Source organism: Protopterus annectens, chromosome 5.part1 (assembly GCF_019279795.1).
Source record: "Protopterus annectens isolate FY-2018-M chromosome 5.part1, PAN1.0, whole genome shotgun sequence".
Classification (NCBI taxonomy): domain Eukaryota; kingdom Metazoa; phylum Chordata; order Ceratodontiformes; family Protopteridae; genus Protopterus; species Protopterus annectens.
Window position 1 is genome coordinate 306,487,064 of NC_056736.1, and position 14,264 is coordinate 306,501,327.

Here is a 14,264-nt window from a genome sequence, read left to right on the forward strand (position 1 = left end):
GCCCTTGCCATAATCCTCCTTAATTTCCACTTCCACCTCTCCTCTTCTTTTCAGAATGTGTTGATCATATTCTCTCCATTCTGGCATATACAAAACTCAGTATCTCATCTCTGAACATCTACCCTCTGTACATGGAAACCTAAAAAACCCTGAAAATGTAGAAAATTCTATATTATTGTTATGCTACCATGTAAAATATATGCTTATACTGATGCTGCTTCCTCATATATGTACATTTTATTTTTATAAGTTATAACCTTTAGTTCATTACTTTGCCATAGTTTTATACTTTTTTTTTCTTCCAGCCTTATTTTTCTTTACTGGATGTATATTCTGTATACTTTATTTCTTTTTTTTTTTCTGCAGTGCATGCCAACTGTTGTATTATTTATTTTTATATTTTTATTTAGTATATAACTCAGTTATATACTTATATGCTTATAGTTATATGCAGGAGCTTTTCTCCTTGGGTCTCCACTGAAAGCGGGCCATATGGCTCAGCTGGACTAACCCAGTTAATAAATGTCAAAATAAATAAATATTAAGCAGACATCACATATTGGTGGAAGTTTGGTGAAATATTAATTAGATGTCACAGTAGCCAAAAATGGTTCAGAAAGAGAGACGATCAGAAGATCACATACAAAAGTGGCCAACCTGCAACTCAGGTAGACACCCTCCTACTAAGGAAAGTGCACTGGGGCAGAATCAGTGATTGCAAAGTGAAGCAGTCAGCCCACAGCATAAACCACTTGTTGCCACAGTCAGTTGCAAACAGTGGCCAGACGAGGCTCTAAGGTCAACAGAGACCAGGCTGAAGACCAAAAAGTTGACTGGAGAGAAAGCACAACAGTTCAAGGAATTATTCAGGGATCTAGCACCTGAAGAAGAAGAGGAAATTGGTGGAGTTGAAGAATAATGGCAGTACCTCAAAACAGAAAATATAATGTCTACAGACCAGATATGTGGCTGAGCCAGGTATGGAAATAAAGTACATAAGGAAAGCTGGTGGTGGAATACAGAAGTCCAGGAAATCATCAAAAGAAAGGCGTGCAGGAAAAAGTGGGAGATAGAAATGAAAAGACAGAACAAGACGAGGAATTAGTACTGTTTGGCTAACAAAGAGGCTAAAACAGGAGTTGAAGTAGCTAAGAGCAAGGCATAAATGGAACTCTACCAACTTCTGGAAAGTTACTCAGTGGATGGCACAAAGGAACTCTATCAGGTTGCAAGGCGAAGACAGAAGATAAGGAAAATAGTCAGACACCCATCATAAGGGATGCTACCAACAACCTGCTCACCAGTCCAAAGAACATCAAAGGCAGATGGAAAGAATACTTCCTGCAGCTTCTGAATGAAGAAAACCCTACACAAGATGTACTACCAAAAACACAGCCCACCGTAGAAGAAGTAAGAACACCACTAAGGAAAATGAAGTCAGAAAGCAGCACGCTCAGATGAGGTCACAACAGATATGATCAAGATTTTAGGTTAGTTAGGGGAAAAATGGCTCCTGAGATTACTCACAGCAGTATGGAGAGAAAGGCTTTATCACAGTTGAATGGAGAATAAGAGTAGTAACCCCATAATTCAAGAACAAAGGAGACATTCACAACTGTAGGCAGTACAGAGGTATCGGACTGCTATCACACGGAATGAAAGTTCTGGTGAGGGTGACTGATACATGAATATGTGGAGTAATAGAAAGTAATATAGGAAATTAGTAGTTCAGATTCAGATCAGGATGCAGCCCAACTGGCCTGATGTTTGCAATGAGACAGATGCTTAAGCCAAAGCTAGAAATGAGGAAGGAGTCTCACTGGGCTTTCCTAGACTTGGCAAAAGCATATGACAGAGGTCACAAGAAAGCTGATTTGGGTAGTCCTGCAGTGGTTCTAAGTCCCAGAAACATTGGCAGAATTGGTACAAGCTGTGTACAAGTACCAAACGACTCACGTAAGAGCAGTGTTCAGTCTTACAGAGGGTTTCCCAGTGGGAGTGGGTGTGCATCAGAGTTCAGCTCTGAACCCACTGCTATTCATACTGGTGATGGATTATATTAGCAAACAGGTTGGAGGGGACAGGTCAGCAAAGCTGCTGTTTGCAGATGATGTGGCATTACAGGCACACTCTGAGCAACAACTTGAAGAAACAAAACTGAAGGCACATGGGATGAAACTAAGCACAAATAAAACAGATGTAATGGCAGGAAGTGGGGGAAATCAGAAGAGGCTGAAAATTGAGATAGAAGGGAAAAAAGTGGAACATATCAACTGTTTCAAATATATCTAGAATAGGTGGGGAAAAAAGTGGAACATATCAACTGTTTCAAATATATCTAGAATAGGTGGTTGAGGAGAAGGGAAGTCTGAATGACAATGTCAAAACTAGAATCCTAGGGAATGCAGCCAATTGACACAGTGCGTCAGGGTTAGTGCATGGCAAGAATACCAAAGAAAGTGAAAAGTAACATGTACAAGACAGTGGTGGGACCAGTACTATTGTATGGTAAATAAACCTGGACAGTAAAGGCAGAGCAGTTGAGGAAGCTAGAGATAATGAAAATGAAGTGCCTGAGACAAGTGGTATAATGTACACTGCGGGACAGACAATTGTGGGCATAAGGACAGAAGTCAATGTAGCTCCAGTTACAGAAAAGGTCAAAGATAACAGATTACGGTGGTTCGGGCACATGTGCAGAAATGCAGAAGGCAATCTAGTGAAGAAGATTTGGGACAAACAGGAAGAAGTCAAGAGGAAATGAGGGCATCCAGCAGTGAGGTGGGTGGACTGTGTGAGAGAAGACTTGTGTCCGGTATGAGTGTTGAAGAAGGTAGGAGAATGGCATTGGAAAGGGATGGATGGCGACAAGACAACCTGATCCCATGCAGAAAATGGGGAAAAAGGGGTTTGATGATGATACCACTTCCATCCTTGAAGATGCTACTTGATCCTCTATGCATGCCTTCACTAAACATTACAAGTTGGGTGTCATTTCCAGATCCAGGGCAGGTTTTGCCAAGGCTGTCCTTCATGGGTTTAAGTAAGATTCCTCCTTGCTTTCCTCCTCCCATTCCTTACAGTATCTTTTGAACTTTACCGTCTGTTATAAATACTGCAACAGTGATATGGAAGGACATAGTACAGTTGTGTACACTCTTACTATAACAGTAGATGTTCTTCTCTCCACTGTTGTAGTATTCAGTCCTTCCCTCCCACCCCCTTTTCTTCCTTTTCTCAGTTGGGACCATCTGCCTGGCCGACGAGTCTTTGCCGTTTTCCCTAGGCATCTCCTTCTTCCCTGAATGTAAGTTTTGTTCTTTCTCCTGGGGCACTTCATTTCCAAGTATGGAGTGTCCATACATCACCTTTATGCCATATGCTGATGTGGGGACTGTATGTCTGCTGTATGACTCTGGTAAGAATTAAAGGCTTTAGTATACTGGTCAGATATTGGGCTGTCCTTAGCAGGAGATCCTATCTGTTATGAATACTGCAACATTGAAGAGAAAGACATTTACTGCCATGGTAAGATTTTATACAACTGTACTTTGCTTCAGAACAATTTGTCAGGGCAGCATAACTACTGATATTATCTACAAATACACCTTAAAGTTGAAATAGTACCCCCTCCCACATGTGAATAAACACAGTTTTCCAGATCTGTTGTCATTTTCATTCATTCTTCAACTGATGGGTTTTGGATCCGACTTTGCCATTCCTATCAGATCCTCGATTCCAAGCTCTCAGGCTTCTCCCTTTACACATAATGTCTAACCTGCCTAACATATCTCAGGTCTTGTTTGCTGCCACAACACTGCAGATGCGGATCCTTTCACTCTCGAGCTATTGGTGATTTCAACAGTTTAAATAGCGAGTTCTTTGCAAATTTTGTATTCCCTTGGTCTATTTACTGATTTTATTCTTTTACCTTCCTCCCTTTTACAGTACATTTTCTGTACTAGTCTTCCTTTGCAGCTGTTATTGAGAATTCTGTATTTCTCTATAGTATTTATTTGTCTTTGTTTACTGGGAAAGTCCGACTGAGTAATGCCCATTTCCAGTTGAGGCCCGGGAAGAAAAGCTCCATTTGCTTATATTGCATTATACCAAGTTTCAGTTAAATACAGAGTAGTTACATTTCTGTTTACATTTATACACATGCACTCTTAAGATTTTGCAGAGGTGGAAGTTACTAATAGCCCACATGCAGTTTAGTAGATTGTAGAGGCAGTAGTTATGCATAAAATTTTTGTCATTTCATTGAGAGATTGAGATTATTCTGTTTATGGAGAGCATTTGGAGAGTATCATACAGTGAGCACAAAATCTCAGCCTTGAGCTAAGCATGTGCAGAACCAGGCTTGGTTAAGATGTTTAAGCAGTGGTTTAAAACTATTGTTTGTTGGAGAGTTTTATTTGTGTGGGGATACTATTCCAGCATTATATTGAGAGTAGAGTGAGTCTCCTACAATATTATTTGACTTATTTGTAAGTACTAAAAATGTGTTACTAGGGCAGAGGAGGTCCCTTGCCAGACAGTAGGGCAGTAATACGATGTTTTCATGTTTCACTGTTGCAGTCATCACATTGGTCCTATAAAGGGATCCTAGTTTCTGGTAAGTAGATATAACAGAAGAAGAAGATATAATGGTGTGCAATATATGCTAGTCATATTTCAGACTGTCATCTATTATAACACCTAGAAAATTACTATGAGTTAGTTTAATGACAGTAATATTTGCTGACCTTATGGTAACATATTGCTTTTGATTTTGGCAACTTTTTGAGGTAAAAATCATTAACTTAGTTTTCTTGTGGTTGAAGAGATGGTTTGATTCTTTGAGCCAAGTTTCTACAGAGGGGAAAGATATTTGGTTAATGTCTTATAGTTTATTTATTGTTAAGGCCACATGTATTAATGTCAAATTGTCTGCATACTGAAGCATGGTGAGAAGAGGTATGGAGGTCATTAATAAGTATATTAAATAGGAGAGGACCCAGGATAGTCCCCTAAGGGATAACTGTAGTAACTGGTTGAAAAGGTGAGTAGGTTTGTTGCCGTTTAATAGCTTGTTGCTTTCCAGATAAGTAGCTAAGAAACCACAACAAGGAGTACTGTGAAAGTCTTATTGAGGAGAGTCGAATAAGCAGTTTCTGGTGCGAGACAGTATCAAATGCCTTTGACAAGTCTAGGAACATAGTGGATGCAAGCAGACTACTGTTTCTATGTTGGGTTATTACACTTGAAAAATGTAGTACTGCAGTAGTGGTGCTGTGCTGAGTCCTAAAGCCATGTTGTGTTTCTGAGAGCAGGTTATTTGAGGTTAGATATTGCATCAGCTGCATATAGATGCATTGTATCCAATATTTTGGAGAGGGGGAGAGAATCGCTATCAGTCTGTAGTTATTAAACTCTGTAGATGTGCTGCCTTTGTGCAGTGGTATGATGTAGGACTTTTTCACAGTGATGGGATGTAGCTTTCTGCTGTGGACCTATTAATTAACGACACAGGGAAGGCTATGACTTCTGTGGCCATTTTAGGCAGTCTGATGGTTAGCTGGTCTATAGCTACAGAAGTAGTTTTTAGTTTAAGGAGCAACTTCATTATGAGTGAGGCAGGTACTGGACAAAAATTGAAGAGCTGAGTGTGGTTTTGATTGGACAGAGGTAGAAAGAAGTGGGCAGATGTATTACTGTCTAAGAGAGACAATATTGATTGTTTAAGATAGGAATTAAACTGTGTGGGGATAGTCTGTTGTATTGTCTGTTTTTGGAGAGGGTGTGGTGATCTTGTCAAGGTGGAGTAGCTTATTTAGTGATGACCAAAAAAGTTTTGGGTTGTTTTTATGTTTGTCTTGTAGGTTGATCTAGTATTTTTGCTTATCCTGTTTGACATGGTGTTTTGCAAGGTTTCAAAGATGTCTAAATTGCTGGAAGGCTTTTTGAGTTCTATTTTTATATAAATTTTTTCCAGGCTTTATCCCTTTATATCACAATTGTTTTTGTTTCTTTTGTCAGCCATGGTGCGAGGTTGGACTTTACTCTTTTATTACGAGGTGGTGCTAGATTATTTAAGGTCTGAAGTGGTCAGACTTTTTAGATACTTTTGGAGGTGGCTGTAAAGATGGAGCCAAAGAAGTAGTAGTATCAGATCATCTCTTTCAAGAGTCATCGGGCTTGGAAGCAGAGTGGGGCTTCCATTTGGCAGTTTTCATTGAAGGGATTTGAGCACCAGGTGAAACAGAGGAAGACGTACTAGAAGGAAGAAGGCCTTTCAATACAAATTTTTGTCTATTTGTAAGTGCCCTGGGGTTGTTATTAAAGTGTTCTACAGCAGTATCTAGTGGCATTGTTATGAGTACATTCCACTTATATTGATTGGGAAGTGGGCCTTCTCTTTACATAGAGGAAAGGACATCCCTACACCCCCCCCCCATGAGTAAGATCATCTTTCTCCTTTGGGTTTGCTCTGATTCTCTTTCTTCTGTTCCACTGGGACAGCCAGTCCGTTCAAGTCTCCAGTCAATCCCTCAGGACTCCACCATCACTTCCGATACTTAACCAGACCATCTCACTGATGAGGTTCCTTGGAAGAGAACGTATAAAAGGAGGCACTTAGATTCCCCTCAGGAATCTGTCATTGAGGACATTGATTTCTATGAAGAGGAAGGGTCCTCTAGATCTCCACCTGAAGATGTCTCATTTGGAGACATTCTTGAGTCCTTAAAGTAAAAAGGTATCTGGCCTTCCCATACCCTCTCCTAAGAGGATTCAGTGTTTTTGAAAGCTTTTGGGTCTGGCCCGGCTACATCTTGGGTGATCTGCCCCTCCCTCCCCCCTGAGCGGATGAACTTATAGACCTCATTTCCCACTGGGTGTGGAAGGAACCAGATACTGTGAAGCCCATCCCTAAGCATTCAGATAAATTTTTAGCCCCTTCCAAACACAGGACACACTGGAGCAAGGGGGTCCCAGTTGATGCCATGATAATGGTGGCAGCTACAAAAAAAAAAGAGCTTGCATGGCAATGGTAGCAGCTCACTTGAGACTGCTGGGATTCCACTTCTTTCTATTCCTAGACAACTGGCTCCTAACTGCCCCAACCAGGCATCTTCTCCTAAAGGCAAGGGACTACTTCCTGCAGTTGTCTCCATCTAGGCATCACAGTGACTTATAGCAAATTGCAACTCACACGTACACAGATTCTGGAGTTCATAGGTGCTCATCTACATACAGTCAGTCAGATAGCCCCTATTTCTTCAACTCAAATCCAGGCACTTAGATCCCAGGTCAAGAAAGTAATCTCGCATTTTTCGATTCCAGCACGACTATTCTTGCAAGCTTTGGGATCCATGGCAGCAGCTATCACCCTAATCCATTTAGCCAGGTTTCACATGCAAATTCTGCAGTGGACCCTGTCAGTACATTGGTGAATTCTTCAGCAACCTTTAACCACCCCAGTCAAGATCACACATGCTTGCAAAAGATATCTTCTTTGGTGGCTTCACTCAAATGAAGTTTCTGAAGACTGTTCATTTATTCTTCCCATGCTAATGGCCACTATGATCACAAACACCTCCCAACTGTGCTGGGGGGGGGGGACTACTTGGGAAGGACAGTCCAAGGTACATTGTCTTCAGAAGAAGTCACGATGCGTATTAGTGTCCTCGAAATAATAGCAGACCTTCTAGTGTTGCAGGCCTTTCAAGATACTCTCCCTTCTGCGACAGTTGCTATTCAGATGTACATCGACACATGGGGAGGAACTAAATCTTAACCACTTTGTTGAGAACTAAAGAGTGTGTGACAATGCGTGATCTCTTCTGGCTGCTTTCTAATAGCAAAGCACATAACCGGGGAAAGCCAGTGTGACTGCAGACAAACTAAGGAGGTCTGTTCTTATGCCTCATGAGTGGTCTCTCAATGTCACAGTGGTGGAAAGATTTCTCTGTAGATGGGACAAGCCATGCTGCAACCTGATTACTTTTCCCCCTCAACAACAAGTGCAGCAGGTTCTTTACCTTGATCTCTCCAACAGAGGGGAGTCACCAAGAGATGCTCTAGTCCATGATTGGCCCTGTGATCCTCTCTATGCTTAGCCATCATTACTTCTCATACACAAATTTCTACAGAAGGCATACCAGTTGAAGAGCACAGTTATACTCATTGCACCTTTTTGGCCTCATTAGATTTGGTTCCCCTTCCTCTGGCCTCATCTTCTGCATCTGCCGTGGGTGCTGGATCCCAATCCAGACAACCTGTCACACCCAACAGGTGTGGCTCACCTGGAAATAACAGGCCTCAAACTAACTGCATGGTTTCTCCAATTCCACTGATTGCTAGCCAGCCCAGGCTGTCCTCCCAGCTCATTCATATCTTATCTTCTCAAAAAGCTTTTTCTAGAAAGATTTACAAAAGTAAACGGAAGAGATTTGTGTTCTGGGCCCTTAACAGGAATCTGGACCCCCCTTTCTGCCCCTGTTCAGATGTTCTTGATGTTTATAGCTTCAGTTTCCGATGAAGGGGTTAGCTTTTCTACTATTAAGATCCAGTTGGCTGCCATTTCAAATTTTCATCTAAGTAAAAATAATTCTTCCTTAGCTTCTTCTAAATTATGTAAATCCTTTCTCAAAGAAGCTTTTCTACTTAGATCTTCACTAAAGAATCCTCCTCCTTGGGATTTAACTACTTTGCTTCAAGCTGTGACTCAGAGTCCTTTTGAACCCTCATCCAGATCAGACCTAATTTTTTTGTCTTGGAAAAAAAACATTTTTCTAGTGGCTATCACATCAGCTAGACATTTACCCAAACTCCAGGCTCTATCTTCCAAATCTCCATACTTGGTTTTCCACAAGGGCAGTGTGTCCTTATGGATCAAACTCATCTATTTTGCCTAAGGTAGCTTCTGAGTCTAATAATAACCAGGTCATTAACCTCTCGGTTTTCTTTCCCATTTTCTCAAAGAAGGGTGAGTACATGCTCCATCTTTTGAATGTACATAGACAACTTTTTTTTTTTTTTTTTTCCACAGGACCAAAGTTTGCATCATTCTCACCTAACAAATTGGGCAAGTCAGCTTCTAAAGTTACACTGGGCAATGGTTAACTGATTGATTGCATTTCCTTTGTCTGTAGTAAAAGAGGATTATCTTTGCGTAAAACTCCAAAAGCTCATTCCACAAGGTCTATGGTTGTATCCTCAGTTTTTTGGTCAAGAGCTTCCATAGATGACATTTGTTAAGCTGCCACTTGGTCAAATTTTTTTTTTTTTGCTCATTACAAAGTGGATTTGACTTGTAGGAACAGAGCTGCTTTTGACTCCACAGTACTCCTGAATATCCTATGAGGACCACCCAAGGTTGTCCCATCAGTTGAGGAATGAATGAAAATGACAACATCAGATAAAAAGTTACGTACTCACAATAGCATTATGTCTGTGTTGCCCATTTTTCTTTCTTCCTCAACTTCCCTCTGTCCTTGCCCCCTTCCCTTTGCTTCTAGAGAGGCCTAAGGTTTTCAGTTTGGGAACTATTGTTCCTTATTTGGGTTTCAGCTCCTTTTTTTCAATTTCTGTATCTTCTTGAGTTATATTAAGATAATGTACACTGTCTACTATGGGCAGCAAACTTTATCTGCGGTATGTTAGGCCCACAGGGCATTACGGTAAAGGGAGGAGCTCAAGAGTTTGGTTCATAGGTTGGTACTAGGCTATCGGCCCTAGGGCCTATACAAGCCTAGCCATAACAATTCCCTGGCTATTTCTTCCCACACTATTTACTTCCCTGGACCTCTGTCTAGCAGGGCAACTGACGTGATCCCTGGGGTGAATTTTCTGTCTCCCATCCAATCGTAAAGGTTCCTTTTGAAGAGGGCCAAAGAGGCACTCTGCTTGACATGTATGGGCAGTCTATTCCAGAGTCTGGGGAATCTCTGGGTCAGGAACCTATCCCTCCAGCATGTTTTGTTTATTTTGATGACAAAGTTTAGATCCCTGGAGCGTGTGGCTCTGAGGGATTGGGATTTCTTTAAGTGTAGCATGTCCAACAGCTCTGGGTTTGACATGGCCTTGTATGTTAAGCAAAGATCACCTCTGAGTAGATGATATGCAACAGAGTATAGTTGGAGTTTAAGGCGGTCAGCGTAGGGCATCTGATTTAGGCCTGTGATTATTTAAGTGAGGTATTTCTGCGTCCTTTCCAGTTGTTGCCAATGTCTTGGGAGGTACATACCAAACAGGGCATTGTATTCTATAATGGGTCTAATGAGGGATGAGTACAGTGGGACAATGACCTCCTTTTTTCCTGGATGAAAATCGCTTAGTGATGAAGTGTGCCACATAGAATGATTTCCTGACTGTTGTGGCGATGTGGTTATCGAAGGTGAGACCACTGTCCACCTGTGTCCCTAAGTCTCTTATCACACTTCTGGTGTTTAGTGTACTGCCACGTATGTGGTAATTCACGGGTACATGTTTTTTCCCAAAGGGGGTAACTTTATATTTCTTGGCATTGAGCTTGAGCCCATGGCTCTGGCACCAAGCATCTGTTTCTGTAAGGCCCTTTTGTATAGTTCCCGCATCATTTGGGGATTTAATAATGGCTCCCAGTTTGCAGTCATCTGCGAACTTTGTTAGCCAGAGTCCCTTAGTTTTGGCCTGTACTTCAGAGAAGTAGATGCCAAACAAGAGCGGTTCCAGGACTGAACCCTGAAGTACTCCACTTGTCACTTGTCTGGAGCTGGATTTGGAGTTGGCTACTTTTACAGTGTGGGTTCTGTCAGTAAGCCAGTTGGCAACCCATCGAGTGACGTAGGGGTTAATACCCAGCTTAGTAAGTCTGTCTGTGATTCCAGAGTGGGGGATGGTGTCAAAGGTCTTGGCGAGGTCCAGATAGGCTGTGTGGACCACCTTACCCTCATCCACGGCTCTGGAGACTGATTCGAAGAAGTCAATCAGGTTCAGGAGACAAGATTAGGCCTTCATGAACCCAAACTGGGTGAGGTCCAGTGTTTGAAGGTTGCCAATGTCTTTGTTTATAAGTTCTATGATAATACATTCCATAGCCTTGCAGATCAGGCCCGGCAGACTGATGGGGCAGTAGTTTCCGGGATCCAAGGATCCAATGTGGATCCCCCCTTGTGGAGTGGGATAACTGTAGCTGTGCGCCACTCAGTGGGCACGAATCCTGAGGTGAGGCTATGATTAAAAATGACAACTAGATGAGATGCCAGTTCACTTTGTAGTTCATGTAATACACAGCCTGGGATCTTAGGTTAGTTTTTTTTTTCATGTTCTGAAGCTGTTACATATGTATCTTGTAATAAAATGAATGGAGAAAATCTCTTAATATACAAAACGATCTTACTTCACTTAATAGGGGAACTCATGCTGTTTACATTTTGTGAGAACAATTTAGTTGTCATGTCCATACGTAAAAAAAGTTTACAAGGTTAGCCCATTTTTTAATCCATGTTTGCTCTGACTAGTATTAAATTGCATTTGAAGCTAAACTCTAAGACCATTCTTTTTAAAAAAATATAAAACCTATAAAAGCTAAACTTTGCAAAATGCTTCCAAGGTGGAGGTCTGTTGCCCTTAATGAGAACAGAGCCACAATAATGAAGATGGCACCCAATCCAGATGGCTGCGCTATAATATGACCTGCATTTAGGAATCCAACAACAGAAAATATTAAGTCAAAAATGAGAAAGGGGATGCCTGCATTCTTGCTAAATATTGATAAGCACCAGTATAATGCCCAAGATTAATACTAAAATATCAAAGCTTAAACTGTTGTCTGTGAATTATTGAAGTGAAACTTCTTATGGGACAGTGTGAAAGCTTGGAGTTTAGTGGAAAAATGAAATGGAAGTACGCAAGTCAAACTCTGCCATTAAGGTTGGAGTTTGATTTCTGTACTTCAGCGTGAGAGTGAGCGACCCCCCCCCACACACACACACACTGAGAGCGAGCTATCCCCCCCCCACACACACACATACTGAACAGTGAAGAGTGATAGCGAGTGATCCCTGACGAGCAGTTAACAGCACGCACACACACACACACACACACACACACACACACACACACACACACACACATACAAAGGTACTTCAGCGTGGGTCTTCTTCTTGTGGGAATGCTCATAGTCCCATGGAAAGCAAAACCAGGACCAACTTCCTATTGTGGGAATGCTCTCAGTTCCATGGAAAGCATCACTGGCACAAGAAAATGAAAATGCTCAAACCTCTTCACTGCTGGCAGATTTCTTGCTGTATGAGGTTGACAGGTATGCAAAGCCACTTCACTGCTTGCAGTGGATTGCTCACTCAGTCTCACTCCTCACTATCTGTCACACGCACCGACAGTCTTGCTGGATTGCTCTCATTCTCTCTCTCGATCTCTCTCGCACACAGTCTCTTCTGCATTCATACATGCATTCACTCACACAACGTCGCTCTCACTGTCTCTCTAACTCTCTCTCTGTTGACACCTGTCCCTCTTGACGCAGGATAATCCCTGTATGGGCAGGTGTGTGTGGGGGTGGAGTGAACATAAAAATAACAAATTACTTCCTTAGAAAAACTTTACTTCTACGGCGTGTGGTGGCCACGCACAATCTTTTTTTTTTTTTCATTTGATTGTTAAGTTAGACAAAACTTCCATCTCACAAATGAAAACTAAAATAATTTAACAGGTATTGTTAACCTTTATATTAGTTAGATTTGTATTGAACTTGTTACATGGTGTACTTGTATTTTCATATGGACCTCTAAAATAAAACCCACAGATTAAGAAGTACAAGAACTATTAAAATAAGAAAAGTTATTGTAGCTTAGGAATGCTACAGACCAATAATAAATGTCACCTTCTTCAGTTATACTTGATATAAACAAGTTAATAAACAGTTTTAGTTTACTTTTATTGTTTTTTAATACTGGTATAAAACACGTTTTAAAGTACAAAACAGATTGCCACGCTTATGTATAACTACTTTTGTTTTCTGCAGTACATTAAAGAAACATTTGGATCACAGCCAGGAGATGCAGCATTGTTTATTAATGGTCGACTTATTGACTTGGATGTTCATAATCCATTTAGGTAAGAGTAGTTCTGTCCTAACACCTGCTATGCTGCATACAGTGTTGTTTAAAAGACTTAAAATTCAGGACTTATATTTGACATTCGTATATTTATTTGCATTATTTATTACATGTTTTCAATGTACTAACAAATGTTCACTTACAACACAGAAGTATTTGGATAGCGTTTGCCTTTGCTTATATGATTTAGTTATATAGCTGTATTTTTGTACTTTTTTTCCAACCTCCACTAAGGCCGCTATCAGCTGTTCATTTCAGAAGGTGAGAGCAACCGCAACATGGCCATCATCCAGACAGAGATAAAAGCATTTTTCTTTTTTCTTTTATGCTCTACATTTCCGACTCTTCATCCTATTTAACAACCCAAAGAGGGCATGCAGTAGGCTGTTGTAAGGGGTGCCACTAGCTTCTGCAAGTTACGTTATCCTCATTGGCTTAGTGTTCCTTGTAGCAAGCACAAGATTTGTGGTCTCTGCTAGGGAATCTAATACATTGTAATACATTCTGAGCATGCACACCCATCCCCTTTCCCTCTAAGAAAGGTCAGCATAAAATAATTCCTCACTTTTATTATTTATGGACATTTGTTAACCGGGGAAAGTCTAACTGGGCCAAGAGGTACCAATTTCCAATTGGAGTAAAAAAAAAACTCTGGATACATTGAAAGACTTAGAAAATATACACAAACAGTTAAAAAGTAATTATATACAGTAAATACAGTGTTATGTAGACTTTGTGAATACAGCACGATAAAACATTTTGTAGAAGTGTTTACAAAGGTATTTAGATTAGTGGTTCTTTGAAAGGTAATCAGTTTATTAGATGAGTGTAAAATAAGAGGAAAGAAGGATGTAAAGGAGAAGAGAAAGAGAGTGACAGAGAGAAGTTGTAGAGAAAGGAGATAGAAAAAATAAGGTCAGAGTAGGAGAGGGATATAGTGATAAATAGGTTGAAGAGGTTAGAAAACAAGGGGAGTAATAGTTGAGGTTGAGGAAGATTTAATCAAAATGTAGTGAATAAGTAGATAGATTAGAATTGCAAAGGGGGAGTGTATAATACATTTCAATATTAAGTGCTTAGCCTGGATTAGAGTAAGAGTAGAGACGATGTTTGGATTAGGAATTCTTTTGAGTGTATATTTAAAGGTAGACAGGTTTAAAT

General features: G+C 40.7%; 1 protein-coding gene across 2 annotated transcripts in view; it reads left to right on the top strand.

Moving 5' to 3' along the window:
- UGGT2 (UDP-glucose glycoprotein glucosyltransferase 2) overlaps window positions 1–14,264 on the top strand; it is a 4,352,373-nt gene that overhangs the window by 1,063,675 nt on the left and 3,274,434 nt on the right. For both annotated transcript variants that reach the window (XM_044072987.1, XM_044072988.1), the window contains exon 12: window positions 13,010–13,101. In XM_044072987.1, the coding sequence (XP_043928922.1) occupies window positions 13,010–13,101 (92 nt within the window). The remainder of the gene's footprint in view (window positions 1–13,009; window positions 13,102–14,264) is intronic.